At 42.5% G+C, this 18,260-nt stretch overlaps 1 protein-coding gene across 3 annotated transcripts; it reads right to left on the reverse strand.

Moving 5' to 3' along the window:
* Nucleotides 1-5,033: 5,033 nt before the first annotated feature.
* On the reverse strand, nt 5,034-17,721 carry ZNF286A (zinc finger protein 286A). 3 transcript variants are annotated; one of them, XM_059048442.2, is made up of 6 exons: nt 17,628-17,721; nt 17,140-17,350; nt 16,016-16,104; nt 12,245-12,359; nt 11,096-11,188; nt 5,034-7,498 (listed from the first exon to the last, which is right to left on the reverse strand). In XM_059048442.2, the coding sequence occupies exons 2-6, from the start codon at nt 17,174-17,176 to the stop codon at nt 6,267-6,269; spliced, it is 1,566 nt and encodes a 521-aa protein (XP_058904425.1). In that variant the 5' UTR covers nt 17,177-17,350; nt 17,628-17,721; the 3' UTR covers nt 5,034-6,266. The 3 variants fall into 3 exon arrangements, with proteins under 3 accessions (XP_058904425.1, XP_066877821.1, XP_066877822.1); XM_067021720.1 differs by having other exon boundaries at nt 17,612-17,635; XM_067021721.1 differs by lacking the exon at nt 17,140-17,350 and having other exon boundaries at nt 17,628-17,712.
* Between the last annotated feature and the right edge of the window lie 539 nt (nt 17,722-18,260).

Here is an 18,260-nt window from a genome sequence, read left to right on the forward strand (position 1 = left end):
AGACAGTCAAGAATGGATCAACAACAAGGCGCTCCTGTATAGCATAGGGAACTATATTCAATATCCTGTGATAAACCATAGTGGAAAATATGAAAAAGAATATATATATGTATAACTGAATCACGTGGCTGTACAGCAGAAATTAATACAACGTTGGAAATCAACTATACTTTAATTAAAAAAATTTTTTTTTTAAAGTGACTTCTATCAATTGTCATAGGTTGGATTCTTCTGCGAAAGCAGTTTCATTGATGGGTGTGGCTAACCAGCTAACTTTCAGCTAAAAGATTACTTTCAGCGAAAAGATTACAGATTTAGCAAACTGTAAGTATAATTGTGATTTTCTACACTCAGATGACATTAAATCAAACAGTTGTGGATCTCTGAATATATATATGTTTATATATATATTTTTTATATATAAACGTAAGCTCTATAGTTGCAACACTTAAGCTTGGAGTCCTTCTGGCGACCATTTTTCATGAAATGAAAATAAGATTGCAAAGTCTTATTATACTTTATGTTGTTTGTCCTTATTACAAAAATGGATTCAAATGCTTTAGTGAAGTATTTATAACATACACACCAATAAGCACAGAAATCTTAACTGTACGACTCAATGATTTATCACGAAGCAAAGACACCCTTGTAACTACAACACAGTGTAAGACAATGAAATAGAATAAAACTAGCAACTCAGAGGCCCCTCTCCTCGACCTCCCCAATCACTACCCATTCTATCCTGCCAAAACTAACGATCATCTAGTTTTTAACACCACACGTTAGCATCACCTGGGTTATAAATGTGTGTACTTAGAACCACACAGTATGAATTATCCTGTGTCTGGCTTCTTTTGCTCAGCATTATATTTGGGACATTAATCTGTGTGGTTTCATGGGGAGATTCTTTCCGTTTCACTGCTCTGTGTGTTCTTTGTATGGCTATCTCACGTTTATCAATTTTGCTGTTGAGGGACATTTGGTTTGTTTCCAGTTTGGGGTTATTAGCAATAAAGCAACTATGAACATTCTTGATGGTTTCTTTGGGTATATATGCATGGACATTTTAGGTAAGTATAGACCTACAAATAAAATAGCTTGGTCATGGCGATTGCAGATGTTCAAATTTACACATCACTAAAAAGCAATGGTTTGCTAACTTTACAATCTAATTAAGTGATGGAGAAAGTCTGGGAGATCTTTGTCTGATCTCACTGTGTGGGGCAGGAGGATGATCCCACGCCACCTCCCTTCTCTCATGTGTCTATGCCTTCTTAGGATTCCTCCTACTTTCGAATATCTGGGAATAGATGTGGCCAAATTCTCCACCACCCCCTAATCAGGTAAACCTCAGAAGATTTCCCTTCCCCATTTCCATCTCTCACGGGTGATGGAATGGGACTGGAACTGAGCAGTTACACATCCGTGGCTTTAAATGTAAAAGGAGATGGAACTAAGGACTTAGAAACTAATAAAGGATCTAGAATTCACCGAAATCTGTCCTTTTCTTTTGAGGGGCATGAAAGATCTTTGATATTGATGCTTATGTGCACATGAAGTCCTCTGAAATAAGATCTCTGGTAATAAAAAGCCAAGCTCTTCAACCCTTTTGAGTTGTTCGAAAAGTTCACGTATCTGGAGACTCTAAGGGGTGATACCAGAGACTTAGGCACTGCTGGATCAAAGACCGTTTACCTCTATCTCTGTGCACATTTTACGTATAGTAAACTCAATCTAGGGACAGATTATCTGGTTTATGGACAAACACGGTTCAAAAATAACAGGTTACACCGTGAAAAATGTAAAGAACAACAATGCAGGGAAAAACATCTAATTTTTTGAGGGCGTTATTTGGAACTACAAGGTAATCCACAAAAGCCACATTTTATACATTACCACAGGGGAATACCCTTCCCCCTTGTCAATAAAACCTATGGTGAGGGACAGCCCAGGTGGGACCTCAAAAAGAAGAATTAGGTAAGGAAAGGGAGAAAGCAGGGACAAAGAACTTCCAACTAGAGTCCTGTTGAAATAATTTTTAAAAAGTGAGAGCTCATTTAATAAAATAAAAAATTATGAGAGTTAAAATAGGTCATTGAACTAATTAATTGCCAACTAATTTGAATAACATATTCTTATACTATTGTTTTTATACTTTTGGGTGATGAAGCCAAAAGTAATTCAAAGTTTACCTTAAATCTGGTTTTTAGCGTTTTTCGCCTAGTTTTAACTACTTTTCACATGAAGTGCTTCCCTCCCTTGTCTCCCCAATACGCCTAAGTGAGGGGTGTGCTTGGCCTGAGGACTTCAAGCATCATTTGGTAGGAATGACCTTCCTTGGCTCTTTCACCTTCTCGCAGAGACACGGGTTGTGATCCTCCAGCTCGTGTCTATAGAGGTTGTGAAGCCCAGATGAACAATTAGAAATGCGATCAGTTTCCTGAATGACGTGGAGATTTTTTTTTTTTTTTTTTTTTTGTGCTAGGCAGGCCTCTCACTGTTGTGGCCTCTCCCATTGCAGAGCACAAGCTCCGGACGCGCAGGCTCAGAGGCCATGGCTCACGGGCCCAGATGCTCCGCGGTACGTGGGATCTTCCCGGACCGGGGCACGAACCCGCGTCCCCCGCATCGGCAGGCGGACTCTCAACCACTGCGCCACCAGGGAAGCCCCGTATTTATTCTTTTTTTTTTTTTTTATGGTACGCCGGCCTCTCACTGTTGCGGCCTCTCCCATTGCGGAGCACAGGCTCCGGACGCGCAGGCTCAGCGGCCATGGCTCATGGGCCCAGCCGCTCCGCGGCACGTGGGATCTTCCCGGACCGGGGCACGAACCCGTGTCCCCCGCATAGGCAGGCGGATTCTCAACCACTGCGCCACCAGGGAAGCCCTGTGGAGATATTTTGTAGTTGTTTTTTCTTTGCCTCTTAAAACATGCTTACGTGACAATTTAAAAGCAATTTATAGAAGTTTCTGACAATATATAAATGACATCTTTATTGACAGTGGGCCAATAAGAAAAATCAAACTTTGCTTACAGGTAACCAAAAACATTTGAAAAGCAGAGCACTAAAACTTCCAAGATTCCTGTGGGAGCACAAATATACAGTCAGAACTGATTGAACTCCAATCATAAAAGGAACAAATACTGAAACGCAAAGGGCCAGAGCTCTCAGTAAAACTAGCTTAGAGTAAGTCCTTTGACACCAATTAAAAGACAGTTAATACTTGAGTCTCTGGAACCATGGTGTGGCTCCTGGTTAAGTGATAATTAGAAGGAAAAAAGGCAGATTCCACGAGGTCTCCAGGAGGCTGTGCAGGGGGCCGCACCAAATGGAAGCAAGAGCAGAAAGAAGTGAAGCCCTTCTCTGCGATACGCCAGGCAGCAGGATGGTCGGCTCTAGATCAGGGTGTGGAAGACTCACCCATTCTTAAGTCATTTCTGATTGATGCTTAGTCATTTGCTATAGACAGAATGTTTTGTGTCCCCCCCCCAAATTCCTGTGGAACCCCAATCCCCGAAGTGGTGGTATTTGGAGGCAGGACCTTTGGGAAGTGATGAGGTCATGAGGGTAGAGCCCCCATGAACGGGACGAGCGCCCTCATGAAAGGGGCCCCAGAGGGCTCCCCTGCCCTCCCATCATGGTAGGACACAGTGAAAAGATAGCCATCTGAGAACTGGGGAGGGGGCCTCACCAGACACTGACTCTGCCAGGGCCTTGATCCTGGACTTCCCAGTCCCTGGAACTGTGAGAAGGTTGTTTATAAACAAGCCACTTAGTCAATGATATTTTGTTACAGGTAGCCTAAAACAGACTCACCACTTCATTAAAATATATGCAACAGTGGATCGTCCAACAGCATGGGTTTGAACTGCTCAGGTCCACTTACGGGCATTTCTTCAATAAATACTGTCGGCCCTCCGTATTCGAGGGTTTTGCATCAGCAGATTCAACCAACAGTGGATCCAAATTTCCATCCATGGTTGGTTGAATCTGAGGATGCAAAAGCCACAGATACGGAGGGCCAAGTGTACTACACCATTTTATATAAGGGACTTGAGCATCTGTGGATTTTAGCGTATGTGAGGGCTCCTGGAAACTAATGCCAGAGCGAAGGCGAGAGAGAGAGAGGCGGGGGAGGTCTCTCAATACAACTATGTGCCAGGTTCTTTACATTCATTGTCTTATCCTCACAACAGCCTTGAGAGAGGGTTGATCTGTCCTTATTTTACAGATAAGCAAACGGGCTCAGAAAGAGTAAGTAGCTTTCTAAAGTCACATAATTGCCAAGTGGAGGTGGCAGAATTCAAACCCATTCATCTTGGGTTAGCCAAATATTGGCCCCCAGATAAATTTCTTCTCACTCAAGCATTTGGCCTGTTGAGAAACAGCAAATATTTTCCGGGACATGTAATCTCTGCTGTAACTACTCAACTCTGCTGTTTTGGCACAAAAACAGCCAAACACATGTAAATGATGAGTGAGGCCCAGTTCCAATTAAACATAATTTACAGAACTAGGTAGTGGGTCCAGGCCATAGCTTGTCAACTTCCACCTCAGACCGTTAATCTGAATATCGAGGTGATGAGAGGGCTGAGCTCTGTTTTATTTTGTCCTGTGTCAGCCATTCTCCGACCCTCAACTCAGACCTTGGCCCCTTTCAATGTATTCTTGTTTTTTAAAAATGCTTTTCAAAGCCTCTTTCTTCCCAGTCCTTCCTGTCCCATTTCCTATTGTTTTGATTTCCATTGTTGCTGGATTAGACTTGACCTTGATCTTTTACCACTTCTTTAAACTCTATTCCTCTTCTTTTCCTCAGTAATAGAACTAAGGTCTGCAGAGGAAACTATAAGAATTATAAGAAGTAACAGGGATAATGTGTAGGGGGAAGAGTGGGCTGATTGCTGAATGTCCAAGAATAGGATTTAGGAGAGGAGAAAGAAGAAACCTGTAACTAATCTTTCCCTCTCTATCTTTTCTATAATCTTCTTTTCACACCGTATAACAGAGCAACAATAAAAACTGACATCTGTATAGTGTTTTGCTAAATATTTATTTGAACTTTTGCTTTTGTGTTTCCAATCCCACCACACAGTTCTTTGGTCACCCATGTAACTTATGTCAATCGATCACTGTGGCTTCAAGCCTTTTCTTCCTTCCTTGGGGCCCTGGGATACAGCAAAGACCAAGCGACATACAGGACAACAAAAAAATGTGGGTAAACGTGAGGCCTGAGAAATGGCAACTTCTTCCCGGGGTGCAGGGTGGGGGGAGAAGCCGCTTGTCCTCCTGAAGTCACTGTCCTGTGACTCTCTTCTGTATGTGGCACGGTGTTTGTGCCTCAAAGCTGCTTCAGTTCTTCTTCTTGTCTGAGACCCTATATGTAACCACACATGGAACCCACCAACTTCTCACTCTGCACATCCCAGGGGCTTTCTCTCCAAACACACTTTACAGAGAGGTGAATAAGGTAAAGAAATGAAATCTCCCTAATACTGTGATTACAGAAAACCAAGGATTCATTCAATGCCAAGGATAAGAAAAGAGGGACTTGATCAAAAACTAGTTAAGATTCTCTTTCTCTACCTCAGGGTAACTTCCAAGGAAGTGTAAAGTGAAGATGTACCCAGTGGGGGGATAATCATCATCTAAATCTCAGCATATCCCAGGTGAGCATAATTTAGACCTCTTATATTCATCAAATGAGATAGTAGCCTTTGGGGTTGGGAGGGAATCCAAAGCACATTTCAGCTCTTAACCTGTAAGTTTTTGTAGTTAATGTAAAAGAAATGACATTCTTTGTATATTTGGGTCTCCACTTTGGATTCAAAGAGGAACAGCTCTGTGTCTTCCTGATGATAAGAATATGAGCCCTCTGCCTCACCTACCAGATAAGAATGTCTGTACAAAGTGAGATGCTATAACAGGCTTTGATGTGACAAAGAGGGGGAACTGGATTTCGCGTTGGTTGCATTGCTACCCACTCCCAAGGATTTTCTGAATTTCCACAAAAGGGTATTGGGAGGCAAGGGGGGTGGGTTAGGGATCAACCTTTGAGATTCCTGGCTGGAAGCATGCAGAATGATCAAATCAATGGATATAAGGAACATTCTGTTTATGCCTCAAAGCTCTATATTATGTAAGTAGAGTTAGATACACACAGAACTGGTCCGCAGGCAGCAGTTTATGGGTCTCCCACACAAACTGCTCAGGCATTTAACACAGTGAGACACAACCAACTCACATGTCTTCATAGTCAGTCATTTTTCAGGGCTGCTCTTCCGTGTGAATCCTTTGATGTCTGATGAGGGATGAACTGCACTTAAAGCTTTTTCCACATTCGTTACACCTATAGGGTTTCTCCCCAGTATGAGTTCTCTGGTGTTGAATAAGGGCTGATGAATGAATAAAGGCTTTTCCGCATTCGTTACATTTGTATGGTTTCTTCCCAATATGAATTCTTTGATGTTTAGCGAAGTTTGAGCTCCGGCTGAAGGTTTTCCCACATTCGTTACACTCGTAGGGTTTCTCTCCGGTGTGAATTCTCTGATGCTGAACAAGATGTGTGCTCTGACTGAAGGTTTTTCCACATTCACTACATTCGTAGGGTTTCTCTCCGGTATGAACCCTCTGATGTTTGGTAAGGGATGAGCAGTGGCTAAAGGCCTTCCCACATTCCTGACATTTATAGGGTTTCTCTCCAGTGTGCGTTCTTTGATGTTTAATGAGTGCCGAAGAATGAATGAAGGCCTTATCACACTCGTTGCATTCATAAGGCTTCACCCCTGTGTGGATCAGCTGGTGCTGCACAAGGTGTGTACTTCGATTAAAGCCCTTCCCACACTCACTGCACTCATACGGTCTCTCTCCAATGTGAATCCTCTGATGTATTGCAAGGGACGCGCTTTCTGTGAAGGCCTTCTTGCATTCGCTGCACTCGAAGAGGATTCTAGTGTGAGTTCTCTGATGTTTAGTTAAATTGGCCCTGTGGCTGAAAGACTTCCCACACTCGGTGCAGCTGTAGGGTTTTTCCCCGGTATGGACTCTCTGGTGTCGAATGAGCACCGAATGGTAAGTGAAGAGCTCACCACAGTCATTACATTTATGAGGTTTCTTCTCTTTGTAGGTCCTCTGCTTTTTCATTAAGGTTGATTTCTGTTTCAATCTTTTTTCAAGGGTATGGAAGGCACAGGATCCTTTGGGAACTCTGTCTTGAGTGAGAAGTACTGACTTCTGGTTCAAGTTTTTCCAGTAAACATCGTGCTCACGAGCTCTCTCTTCCGGGAGTGAATTCATGTGGGTGAACATTTCTCTTAAGCATCTCTCCTGATTTCCTTGCTGATTCTCTAACTGGTTTTCACATGCGAGAGTTGTTTCCAAGTTGGAGTCATAGACACCATTCCTTGTCAGCCTGTCTATGACTGCAACCTGGCATGATTCTTCTTTGGAAAAATCTTGCACTGAAGTTGAATCTTTGCTCCCGGGTCTAGTCTCTGAGTCTGAAACAAATTGGAAATGCAAATTTCCTTTGTTTTCTGAGTTCAACAAAAAGGCAGGTCTGTAACGGGTAAGAGTTAATGAAGGTGAAGAGCATGACTTCAACGAATAAGTAGATTTGACTCTTAGAAGATGATTTGCCAAGAGAAGCAAATGGAGGGAAACAAATGTACAGTAGATGCAGAGAAAATCAGCAGACCCTACCCAGGAATAAGAATGGGGGAAAGATGACCAGAAAGACAGGAGAAGGAGGGATGCAGATGAAGCACCATTTCACCAGATGAGCAGGAAATGAGCATCCCAGAACAGGACAGGGGAGGAACAACCTCTACAGAATATTAAGCGCTGTCATAAACTTCCAGGCAGTTACCACCTTAGGGCAGGGCATAGTGATGACTTCTAAGTTTTCAGTTACCCAACCCTACTCACATCCTAATATGCATTCCATTTCCAGTTTAAAATCTTCCCTAAGAATTCTTTTATAATATGTCCCTGTTGAAAAATCAATGATCTCCCAAAGATATAATGGCAGATACATTAAATTATATCTGAACAAGGCTAATCATTACAACACTAATTGAGGTAGCAAAAGACTGGGAACATCTCAAATATTAAAATACAGTAATATTTTAATACTATAAAGAACTGATTAAACTATGGTGTACACATACAATGAAGTATGTGCAACTTACAATAATATGAGAATGATCTTTATATATTGCTACGAAGTGATCTTCAGGATACATTAAACTTAAAAAACCCAGCAAGCTGTGAAGAAGTGTGTATGGTCTGCTACTTTTTGTGTAGGGGAAAAAAGGGGAGATACAAATATACAGACATATTTGGTTATATTTTCCAAAACTAAGGACAGGTAAATGAAATACTAATAAAAATGATTGCCTACAGAGAGAACACCAGAATAGAGAGGGCAAGGATGGAAGCCAACCTCTCTGAATATATCTACTATAAATCTATTAGAATTTTTATATTCAACATGAAACTACTCTATAAAGCAAAAATAAAGAGTTTGGCTCAAAGGAATAAGTAAATAGACCAATGAAACAAAAGAGCAATTTCAGAAGTCAAGTAAATATAGGAATTAAGGACAATACAAAGGTGGTATTTCAGTCAGTGAACTAAAGATAATTTGTTTTTACAACAAATGGTCCTGTGAGTGATTAAACATTCAAAAGACAAGTTAGATCTGCCCCTCATTCCACACAGCCAAGTGAATTCTGTTCCTTCATCTATGTACCCTTCCATCCATTTATTCAAGGATTACCTATTGGATGTCTACCATATGCTAGGCTCTGGGGAAAAACACAGTCCCTATGCACATGAAGGGAGAGAAAATTTAGTCTAACATCTATAAATACATATAAAAATGCACCTGTAGTAAGTACTAAGAAATAAAAGGCGAATGACGCTGTGAAAGATGATAAGGGGAACCCAGGGGAATGAGGGGAGGCCCCCTGAGGAGGTAAATGACTGAGCTGAGATTGAATTGGGTTTGGGGCTCAGGTGAGCGTTCCAGGTAGCAGGTACAGCAGCACGGAGTTGAGTGTTCCAGGTAACAGGTAGAGAAGCACGGGGGTGAGTGTTCCAGGTAGAGGGAATGACATGTGCAGAAGCCCCAAGGTAAGAGGGGACATTTAGGAAGAGCACAGTGGTTGAGAGCAATGGACTCTGAAATCAGAATGCATGAATTTAATCTCAGCTCTGCCACTTACTAGCTGTGTGACCTGGGGCATGTTATTTTACGTTTCTACTTCAGTTTCCTTATCTGTAAGATGGGGCAATAACGGTACCTACCTTAAGGAGCATTTAATATTTATAAAACACTTAAAACTGACACAGCATCAGTGCTACATAAGTTTGTTAAATCAGTAAAACATAAATTGATATAAGGATAGTGTAGGTAGGTAGAGGCTGTGACCTCAAAGTGTGGTCTGAGGACCCCTGGGAGTCTGTAGGTTCAAAACTATTTTCAGAATAATGCTTAGATCTTACTTGCCTTTTTCATTGTTTTGACATTTGCATTGATGTTGCAAAACTGATGGTGGTAAAACTGCCCACAACTTATGCACAAATCAGGACAAGACACCAAATGCACTAGTAGTTGTTGTATTTTTCCCCACCATTTACTCTCAGTTAAAAAAAAAAAAAAAAAGAAGCCAGTTTCACTTAAAAATTTCTGAGGAAACAACAGGAATCATTATTAACTTAATAAATTAATTTTATTTATTAGACCTTGACTACATGCCTTCTTAATATTCTGGATGATGAAATAGGAAATATTCATTATGCAAGTCTGCTCATATCAAAGTATGATGCTTGCCTTGAGGAAAACCACTCATGAGACTGACTGTTTGACAGCTGAACTGGCCATTTTTTTTTTTTTTTTCATGGACCATCACTTTTACTTGAAAGAATCACTGACAAACTATGTTATCCATGTTGGGTATTTGGCAGATATTTCCTCAAAACTGAAAAAAAAAAAAAAAAAAAAAAAAGAGCCTGTCACTTCAAGGAAAACAACTGACAGTATTTGATAAAATGTGAGCTTTTGGGCAGAAATTAGAATTTTGGAAAACTTTTATCTACCACTGAGAGCTTGATAGCTTCCTAATACTTAAAGGCTTTTCTGGTAAGGTCAGTGGTGATACTGAAAATTGTGGTTTTAAAAATATCACATAACGTATTGCATCAATATTTGGAAGATATGCGTAACTCAGTGAACCAATATTTTCCAAAAGATCAATAGATTTTAAGAGTAGGAAAAATTCATGGATATGGCTTCAGATGCACCTTGCACCTAACCTTTAAGAAACTACCACTTGGGGCTTCCCTTGTGACGCAGTGGTTGAGAGTCCGCCTGCTAATGCAGGGAACACGGGTTTGAGCCCTGGTCTGGGAGGATCCCACATGCTGCGGAGCAACTGGGCCCATGAGCCACAACTACTGAGCCTGCGCGTCTGGAGCTGTGCTCCGCAACGAGAGGCCGTGACAGTGAGAGGCCCGTGCGCTGTGATGAGGAGTGGCCCCCGCTCGCCGCAACTGGAGAGAGCCTTCGTGCAGAAACGAAGACCCAACACAGCCAAAAGTAAATAAATAAATAAATAAATAAATAAATAAACAAACATAAATATAAAAAAGAAACTACCACTTGCCCAACTTTGGTATAGTATCAGAATAGCTAATTATCTGGAAAGTATATTAATTATTTTTTTGTTTGTGTTTTAAAAATTTTTTTATTAGTAAGGTTGTTTCTTGATGTGGATGCTAGCTACATGAATGTGTTCAATTTGGGAAAATTCATAAAACTGTACAGTTATGATATTTTAATCTATTTTACATTACAAAAAAAAGGAAAAGCAAAAAGGCAAAGGAAGCAAATGTGAGCATGTGTTTGATCTCAGTGTTATTTTATTTCCTTGACTTTGTATGTATTCAAAGTGTAATATAATTTAAAATAAGATATTTAAAAAATAAAAGCATGTTGGCTCTTCTATATTCTTTCTTAAGCGCCGAAGAGCACCACTTCTTTACTGTCTTGTGGGGTTTTATTCTTTCCGAAGAGGCCCATCTAGCTGACTCACCTGAACAGCTGCTTTTGGGGGCTTTTCTCTCAAGCATCAATGGTTCTTTTCCATTCTCCAAATTGTGGTTCTCAGGTTTGGAAACTGGAAGCCCTGCTCATTAAAAAAGAAAAAAGAAAGAAAGAAAAGAAAAGGGACTCAACTCTTTGGGATGGGCACAAAGCTCTATTCCAGAGCACAGTCCCAACCCCTGGATCCACAAAAAAGACAGGACAGCATAGGAAGCTTTGGAATAAGGGAGCGGGGGGCTCTAAATGAACCTTAAAACAGGTGCAGCAAGAGCCTGGGCCTCATAAGGAGTTACACGCATTTGAAAAGACAAATATTTAGCCTGTAAAAAATAGAAGAGAATTTGTCTTGTTTACTGTGGGAGTTCTGGGGAGATACTGCAGACCAGTCCTCAGCTCAGGGAAGAAGTTGGGTGAAGTGGGACCCCAGTGGCAGCACCACAGCCTGTGATTCTGTGACTAGCTGCCTTCTGATGTTCCTCCTTCCTTCCTTCTTCAGTTTCTAGAACCTGCTTTCTTAGGGAATTTATTATATGAGGTTTGGGAGGAGCTAACATAGTTCCTTCCACCACTGATACGAACACAAACGTGTACATGCATGTGTGTACATGTGTACACATGCACATACCGCCCCCACCCCCCCAGAAGGGGGGAACAGTATCCAAACTGGTCAGAGCATACGCTATCTCCCTGGCTCGAGTTACTGCTTCACTGACGGACATGTGGCCCTATCTGCTCAAACTCCCAGGATAGAAGCCTTCTTTTTTTTCCTTAGCTCTCTAACTGGAAGAATAATGTAACCCTAGAGCGGCCAATGGCCAACTGTGCCACACAAGGAGATCAGGACAAGCTATACCATGTAATTAAAAAAATAAGTAAATAAAAGAAATTACTGACAATATATCTGATTCCTTTTTAAGCTAGTGTGAATTCGGTTTCTGTCACTTGACTCCAAAGACTCCTGATACAACAAAACAAGCCTAGACATTTCACCAAGAACCCAGAGCAGAAACAGATTTTCTCTGGGCCCAAAGGGATCAATACTTTACGATTATCGGCTTTGCTATGCTACTTCACTGTCAATAAGGTAATGATGTCCCCATAAGCAGGGGCCGGAGTCACGGCGGGAGCCCATCCTTACAGAGCGAGACCAGGTTCCTGTAGTTCTCCAGCATCACGTCCCTCTGTGCAGGATCCAGCCTCCCCCACTCCTCTGGGGTAAAGTCCATGGCCACATCCTTGAATGTCACTGATGCCTAAGACACAAAACATACTTTCGTTCACCATCTGTCACTCCACAGCCTCCCTTTCATGCCCTAGTTTCTGTTGGCCCTGGAGTAGATGCGTAGATGTATTCAACAGGGGAAATCACTGTGAAAAATGACAAGCATTCTCATGTGTCCTGGACATTCCATGGAAAGTCACTGGGTATCAATTATGTGCCAGGCACACTGTCCAAGATTCAACGTGAGAACCAAACGAAACAAGACCACGGTTTCTCCACTGACAGACTAATTTTTCTGGGGAACAAAGAGTTAAAACCTGAACCAATGAATCAACAATGTAGTCTGGCAAAGTAAACAAAATATAGGCAGAGAAAAAAAGGTATGTGTCTGTATAATTCTCCTTGTGAGTCCTCACCATGGAACGAACAGACTGTCACCAAATCCGTGAAGCTCGGAATCAATTCAAGGCAAGATGCATTAAATTGGAAAATGACAGCAACAAATTAATTAAGGGTACAGATATCACATATAAATGTTTATGGATAAACACCATAGGATTATTTATACAAGACATAAAATACAAAAACTATATGGAGATAGACACATAGCAGTACTGAACATGTCTCTTTAAGTAAAGACATAGAGAATGGGAATAATATTCCAGGTTATTGAAATAAATATATACCAAACACTATAACTGGATAGAAAACACCTTCTATTTAAATATTCATGAAGCACTTGCAAAAGTAACAAAGTAAATGTTAATAAATTCCAAAACAGAAAAGAAAGAGCAATAACTGATAACTGAAAAAATGTATCTGGGCTTCCCTGGTGGCGCAGTGGTTGAGAGTCCGCCTGCTGATGCAGGGGACACGGGTTCGTGCCCTGGTCCGGGAAGATCCCACGTGCCGCGGAGCGCCTAGGCCCGTGAGCCATGGCTGCTGAGCCTGCGCGTCCGGAGCCTGTGCTCCGCAACGGAAGAGGCCACAACAGTGAGAGGCCCGCATACCGGAAAAAAAAAAAAAAAAGTATCAAAATTTCAAAATAATAATGAAATAAAATGCAAAAATCAATGCCATAAGGCTAAAATTATACTCAGAGGAAACACTTCAATTTCATTAAAAGAAAATTAATGTAATTAAATGAACAAAGCATACAAATCAAATTAGAGACAGAACCCAACAACAAATTAGGGAAAACAGAAGGAATTACAGGATAAAAGTAGATAAGGGGAAGTAAAACAAGAAAAATAAGACAGCTGGGAAATCTGAATCAGAGCAGTAGGTTATAGTACTATACCAATGTTAATTTCCTAATTTTGGAAAAAGAATAATAAAAGCAAGGTGAAATGCTAAATTTTGGAGAATCTGAAAGGAGAGCATATGAGAAATCTTTGCACCAGTTGCTAATTTCTAGAAGTCTCAAATTATTTCAAAATAAAGTTCCCCAAAATGGAAATAATTTGAGACTTAAAAAATATAAGAATCATCCTTGGAAAATAAAATGCAAAAATCATTAAGCAGCTACTAAACAGACACTGTGAGAAAAAATGACTTTGATCCTACAATCTGCATATCTATAGCTAAACTGACAGTGGAAATTAACTTCCAAACCATAAAAGAAAAGAAAAATCAGAATAACAAAAATGCAAACTACAGCACAAAAGGAAGAAAAAAATACAAAAGAAGAAACAAAGCATAGTAAACAGAATTATAAAAATCACATAGCAAGAAAAATGTGAAACATACAAGTAATCATAATAATATGAATAAATTAATTTCTCTTATAAAAAGGTTTCTTAAAATTTTAGCCACATCCTCTTTACAGAAAAGAGATCCACACAAAACCCCAAAGTTGGGGGTGGAGGGGGGGATGGAAGGAAATATAGTATACCACATATTTGAATACAGTACTTCAAGCTCAACAAAAACAGATGGAAAAATATACACCAAACTGTTACCCTCAGCAGGGAGAGGTGGTGGACTGAACTTGGGGAGGTAAGGACGGGTAATATACTTTAATATTCATATACGTCTGTACCGTTCACCTGGTTACCACGAGCAAAAATTAAAACTCTAATTATTAACAAAAGTCTAATAAGTAAAAGATAAGATAAACAGCCCAGGCAAATTCTATTGAGAAAGACAGCTGCAGTATTAGCATCAAACAAAATCCAATGCAATGCAAAAAGGACAGTTTTTAAAATTTCCATGAAAGGTTTAATCCATTCTGAAGCTATAAAAGCAGTCTTGAATCTAACATTAATGTGTTGCAATGTATAAAGCATTCACCCTTTTTCTGGTACCTGTACTCTGACTTTCCTCTGGCTGCTATGTCTGGCCACTTTTAGTCCATGCAGTTCAGGCAGTACAGCTCCATCTCTGACCCATGGGTGGGATGTGTGTTTGTATATGTACGTACAGGTGTATTTTCTAGTATGATCATCACACTCAGATCTGCCAATAATGGTCCAACAATGGGCCTAATACCCATTACAGAGTTAACCTCAGTCCTTCCTCTGGAACGACCAGAAGGGAAGATGCCCCTTTTCTCTGATCTTCAACATGGGAAGATGTAGGCCTAAATTAGTTAGGGGCTACCCTGCATGAGAAGAAAAGCCTGCTTGAGTGCAAAACACACAGAAAGGAAAGAAAAGGTCACCCAAATGGAGAAAATAGATTCTAATGTCACTGCCTGAACTCAATTTTAGCCAGACCTGGATTTTTCACTTATAATAGTCAATAAATACCTCTTTTTGCTTAAGCCAGTTTGAATCGAGTTTTCATCAGGTGCAGCCTAAAGCTTCTTGACTAATAATAAAGTCTTCAAGATTCACGTAAGGTATTCAAGAAACCACTGGAGGCAAGCAAGTATACAAGAATCCTGAGAAATCACGTTGACAAATGGCAGCCATGTGCCATGTCCACTTTCACACTTTGGATTAAAGTAGCAAAAAGTGAGGCTAGTGGAGGGATCTCTGCATTGTGGTGTGACACACACCATGGAGAACTCTCTTCTCCCACTCAACTTCGTTTAAGAAAAATGTTCAGACGTACAAAAAGTTGAAAGACGAACACACTCATCACCCATATACAACGGCCACTTAAATTCAGCAATTCTTAATATTTGCCCTTGGGGAAGTGAGAGTCTGGAAACTGAGTTGTAACTTGGTAACAGTTCACCTCTAAAATACATCTGCATTCATCATCTTGTTGGGCTCGATTCTAACTCTTTAAATTAAATCTTCTATAGGCTCCCTTTTGAAGCATTCCTTTGAACTATCTGAGTACTATGTTCATAAATTCACTCCAGCACTTCAGGTGTTTTCTTAAATCCCTACTTAACAGTCATGTGCATGTTGTTTCCCCTAGTGAAACATACATTTTAAGAGGTATGCACCACACTGTCTTTTAAAACCATTTCCCAAATAACAAGCACAGAAATTAGCTAATGGGCTCAAGGGCAATGCTCCTTCCACGCCTGCTGAGTGATAATAAATACTAGTCGGACAAGATACCACGAAGAAGCAGAAAACATTTTCCACTGAGCCTTTAGTCACTCGAGTTGTCTCTTAGAGTTAGAATTCAGCTCTGGTGGACACAGAAACTCCACATCAAAAAGAAGGGAGTGCGCCTGCACTCTGAGAAATAAGGTGGAATTTCAATAACCAGCAGAGGCTCACTCACCTGCGATCTGGCTGTGAGGCGCAAAGCTGCCACTTCTCCCTCTTCTGTGCTCTTTTCTTGGGAAAAGGGAGAATCCTGGGAAGACAGAGCTAAGGGCAAGAAAGCAGTCATGATACGGCCTAGATCTATCTTGTGACTCAGATTTATGAGCTTAAAATTCTTGGGACTTCCCTGGTGGTCCAGTGGATAAGACTCCGTGCTCCCAATGCAGGGGGCCCCAGTTTGATCCCTGGTCAGGGAACTAGACCCCACATGCATGCCACAACTAAGAGTTCTCATGCCACAAGTAAGGAGCCCTGGAGCCGCAACTAAGGAGGCCACCTGCTGCAACTAAGGCCTGGCGCAACCAAATAAATAAATATTAAAAAAAAAAATTCCCACCACCGTACTCCTGGTCGTCCCTACAAACACTGCAACTGAAGGGAGACTGAAACAACGACATCCTGGAAGATGGCACTCTCTGATCTGGAAATTAAAATAAGTTTTTCTCTGAGCTTAGTCTACATTAAATTAATATGGGAAAAAGAGGCTCAACGGTTCTGAAAAATCACCCTGCAAGCTTAGTCCAAATGTAGCTTGCGGGATCCCATCTCTAAATAATTATCACTAGTTGAGACTGGGGTACAATCTAGAAATCCAACAAGCACAGGTAGGGGCAGGGTGTGGATTCTGATATAAGAGGTCACAGACCAAACGTCTAGGAGAACTGGAAGCCAGTCACTGACTCCTCTGCCTGGTGCCTCCTCAATTAAGCAGAAGTATCTGCTCTACCGAAACCAAAGTGGAGGAACAGGAGTGGAAAACACTTTCGCCAACCAAAAAAAGCTAAACTGTCAGACCCACTGACGAGGCTAGGATGGATGGTATAATCTCCCGGGAGGAAGAAGGTGTGAGACAAAGTACAAGGCTATGCTCAAGCCTCATAAGATGACATTTCGTTCACATTTTGGGGGTGTCTTTGGAGGGTCCGCTGTGCACCCAGCTGGGATCCCACAGCAAGCCCTCCACTCTCACCCAAAGAGCCCTTCCATCCCCAGACAAAGGAGCCGGACAGCAGTGACTCCCGTTCAGGAGGAAGAATTCGGCCCGGCCCCCAGCACAAGTTCAACACCGGCCCCCCTCACCGCTCTTCCCAGGCATTTCGGCCATATCTGTCTCCATGGTCACCACCTCCTCCCGGCCGCGAAGGTTCAGCTCTCCCCCCAGCGCAGCCCTCTCCGCGCGGAGGAGCGGGAAGCCCCGAGGCCTCGTGGTCCTCCTTCCCGCCTCCCCTCGGGGGGCTCCTCCGAAAGGCTTCGCTCCGTCCCGAACCGGCTTGGCCCTCGAGGCTGGCACCTGGAAAGCCGGGACAGCATCCCTGAGGCTGGGTGCTCGCGCCTGGCGCTGCCGCACGGAGCTGCGCGGCAGCCGCGCAGCCGGAGGAGACGCCAAGGGGCCGCCGCGCAGACCAAGCCCCCGCCCACCCCTCGCCCCGGGGCTTCGGGGATGGGGCTCGTGCACGCCCTCGACGCCCCTTTCTCCAGCGCGCACTCCACCCGGATCGGCGCAGACTAATGCCCCGGGGGAACCGCCGAGGCCGAACAAGGAGAGCCGCACCTGAGCAACAACTCACCTCCCACGCCGGGCCTCACAAAGGGTACGAACTTCTCTGGCCAGAGGGGCCGCGCATGCGCAATACCACAGGGCAAGGCTGGCGGGCCTCGTCCGGCCCCGGAACTACGATTCCCAGAAGCCCGCGGGAGTGGCCGGACTCCGCTCCTCAGCAGGTGGGAGCTCGCGTAGCGCGGTTTGGGGAATCCAAGGAGCTGCGGTCTCCCTACCTCTCGCGAGAGTAGCGGTCGCTTAGCTCGTGCGGGATCCCGCGGACACGCGAGAGCGTGAACCGCGGAGCTGTGTTGTTGCCGGTCCGACGGTGTGTCAGCACTTGGGTGTGCTGAAGCTACCCACGCAAATCACTTCGGTGTAAGGTACCTTAGAATATATGGCTTTCCCCATATTCTTGTCCTCCCAAGACTCATCCTTTGCCGTCAAACAATGTGAAAGGTGTACTTTGCAAACCGATATGCATGCGTCCGTATGCTACTTGTTATACTGAAAATTCACACGTGTGAGATAGGGGAGTTGAAAAGATTTAACCAGTTTCAACAAATTTGAGCAACAGGTTATTTGCAAGCATAAAAATTAGATTTATCAAGGGAGGTGTTCTCTCAAGGGAGCACGTTTCGTCTCTAATTCTGTTATTGGA

This window comes from Kogia breviceps, chromosome 19 (assembly GCF_026419965.1).
Source record: "Kogia breviceps isolate mKogBre1 chromosome 19, mKogBre1 haplotype 1, whole genome shotgun sequence".
Classification (NCBI taxonomy): domain Eukaryota; kingdom Metazoa; phylum Chordata; class Mammalia; order Artiodactyla; family Physeteridae; genus Kogia; species Kogia breviceps.